Source organism: Empidonax traillii, unplaced genomic scaffold, assembly GCF_003031625.1.
Source record: "Empidonax traillii isolate 1590-97213 ecotype Southwest subspecies unplaced genomic scaffold, ASM303162v1 scaffold401:size1000279, whole genome shotgun sequence".
Lineage (NCBI taxonomy): Eukaryota > Metazoa > Chordata > Aves > Passeriformes > Tyrannidae > Empidonax > Empidonax traillii.
Genome location: NW_020955594.1, coordinates 89,195 through 92,072, shown reverse-complemented (window position 1 = coordinate 92,072; position 2,878 = coordinate 89,195). Strand labels below are relative to the sequence as shown.

At 45.1% G+C, this 2,878-nt stretch overlaps 1 protein-coding gene across 1 annotated transcript in view; it reads right to left on the bottom strand.

Moving 5' to 3' along the window:
- Positions 1 to 1,882: 1,882 nt before the first annotated feature.
- LOC114062352 (ankyrin repeat domain-containing protein 26-like) overlaps positions 1,883 to 2,878 on the bottom strand; it is a 54,875-nt gene continuing 53,879 nt past the window's right edge. Inside the window, exon 38 of the mRNA XM_027893668.1 lies at positions 1,883 to 2,687. Coding sequence (XP_027749469.1) covers positions 2,632 to 2,687 — 56 coding nt within the window. The 3' untranslated portion in view covers positions 1,883 to 2,631. The remainder of the gene's footprint in view (positions 2,688 to 2,878) is intronic.

Below are 2,878 nucleotides of genomic sequence, written 5' to 3'. Positions count from 1 at the left end.
TTCCCCTCATGAGGATGTTGAAGACCTCAGTGAAGTCTCCCTTCAGTCTCCCCTTCTCCAGGCTGAACATACCAAGTCACCTCAGCTGCTGCGCACAGAGTTCCCCCTCCAGGCCCTTCACTATCTTTGCTGCCCTCCTTTGGACACCCTCTAATGGCTTAATATCTTTCTTATATTGTGGTGCCCAAACCTGCACACAATATTCAAGGTGAGGCTGCACCAGTGCAGAGCAGAGCAGGACAATCCCCTCCTTTGATGGGCTGGCTCACCAAAAACCAGCAGTAAAGAAACATTTACTATTGGCTTTTCTGGGCAAATAGATCTTGTAGCTTGTTTGTTTTATGAACAGATTATTAATTAAATTATTATCTCTATATCCAGATAAGGGTGGTGAGAGGTGCCTTGAAGGTAAAGGGAAGATGAAAACAGGACAAAGTTGGGCAGTTTGCTGACAGGACACCAGAGCTGTATTTCCTCTGCAGAGCATCAATGATGCAATTAGAGCTGCAGAGGTCAGCAATCAATTATAAGCAGATCTCTGGATATTTCAGAGGTCAAGGCTCACTAGGTAGACATGCAAGGGCTACAGTAGCACTACTCAAACAGCCTTTAATCAATTGTTCACGATACTACGCTGGCTAGAGCAATGAAAAACTAATCATGTTTTGTGGCCACAATTCAGTGCAATGTTCTGAAGACAGGAAACCCAGATTACTTATTACACCATTTGCTCTTAAGTTAAGAAACAACCGATATAATGAGATTTTCTAAAACAGAATTGTGCATTCTGTACAATCAGATTACAAAATCCAGTAATCCTCCCACAGTACTGACCTGAAAGGGTTTCTAACATAGCTTAGCAAGGAAGGAAATTAGGAGACATGGTTGCTTTCTCTTTGGAAGGAGATCAGGAAGTCCCAAAATCTAAACTTGACTGTTATGGTGCAAGCCAGAGAAAGCCTTGCTAAAGGAAAGAAACACGCACCACTCTGTCCATGGAATTACACAGATAATAGTAGAAGGCTACCCAATTGGCATTTTTCCCTTTACAAACCCATGCCAACTCCTCCCCATCACCATTTTGTCCCCAGGCAGTGAGATAAGGCTGACTGGCCTGTAGTTCCCCAGCTCCTCTGTCTTGCCCTTCCTGAAGACCAGACAGGTATTTCCTGGCTTCCAGGCCTCAGGAGCTTTCCTGCCCTGACCTCTCTGAGATCATCAGGTGTCCTCACTGTGGCACTGGAGATGGGTTTTCAAGTGAAGGAATGGATTTCTCTTTAGCCCCACCCCACCCCATGGTAACTGCTGTCACCTGCTGCTTTGCCAGATGCCAAGAGTGAGTTTCTGCTCTGCTGCCCCCCCAGCCAAGCGGCAACACGCAGCAGGGCGGGAAGAAACTTCCAAACATATCTTGTCCCGGTTTGGCCCAATGACAACACAAAGTGAAGGCCCAGGGGTTCTGCACCAGCTTTCTCAGGGGAGAGACGCTACAATGTACCGCAGGCAGGCTGAAGAAATTCCCCTTTTCCTTTGCGGGCTACAAACCGGTCCGCTTCCTACAGGATCAGGGATTTGGCTGTGTTTTATGGCTACCAGAACTTCACCCATTGTCTTCTGCCCAGGCCACAAGGAGGATGGCCCTAAACACTGGAGTCTGGCAACTGATTAGTAGCAATAGCTCACCTGTAGGCCATGATCTTAACCGGATTGTGCTTCAAGCTTCTCCAGAGGAAAGGGACACATTTGCCTGTCCTCTGGGACAGGCTGAAGGTGCAGCTGTGACCAGAGCTGAAGGGAGTAGAGGAGAGCTCTGGAGGGTTCTATGGGCAAAGAAGGGGTGTAAAAGCAATATTAAGAAGGGGAACAATAAAACAAAGACATGTCCTAGATTGCAAAGTTTATTAAATGTCAAGTTAAATTATATACAGTGTATTACCTTCACAAAAATGTATTCATATAAAAAGGAAGAGTGTCACAGCAGCATTTAATGCTTTCCTCCCTGACTCTTAAATCCTTGAATTAGCCAGTAAAACCCCCAAATTTTTCCAGTCTTCTTCATCTCAGTACAATAATTCTTACTTTTCCAGAACTGGGACTTTGTTCTATACTCTTCTGATTGCTGGTGACTTTTCAGGATGGGAAATGACAACTCAGATCTTCATTAACAACTAGTATTCCCTGAAATAAGTAAAGCTGCTTGTATGGTTGCCACAACGTCCCACCGCATCTGGGCTACCAGCTGGGCAACAGACACCGCATCATCAGCTGTTAGCAGCAATAAAAAGACTAGCTATCTGATCACAGAAGTTCTGGAGAGTACTGAGGAAACTTAAAGGTGATGCATTAAAATAATTTTTTTTCCCTTGAATTAGAAATGTTTCAGGTGCACCACAGGTTTTGATGCAAGAGCTGCAAATGTCTGAAGCTGCAGCAATTTTTAAAACAGAAATCAACATCAATACTGTGAAAAGGTACTGAGTTTGTGCCCAATTCCCTCTCATGGTATTCAAGTGTACTGTGTGCGTGGCTGAGCACTATCACAGACGGCCCATGGACTCTCTGGAGTCTCCCTCCTTGGAGGTATTCAAAAGCCAACCCAGATGTGGGCAACTGCCTCTAGGTGCTCCTCCTTCAGCAGGGGGGCTGGACCTGATGACCTCCAGATGTCCCTTCCAAACTCACCCATTCTGTGATTCTGTGATAAAAAAGAACCATGTAACAACTCTTGGTACTACTACACACTCAGCCATTTGAAACCTACATCACATAAAGTGACGACAATGTAAAGTGCCCTTTTCTACAGCCTGAACACCTCTAAAACTTTATCAGCAGAAATAGTCACTGCATCAGAACTGAAGCAGCAGTGTAAAAGCACATC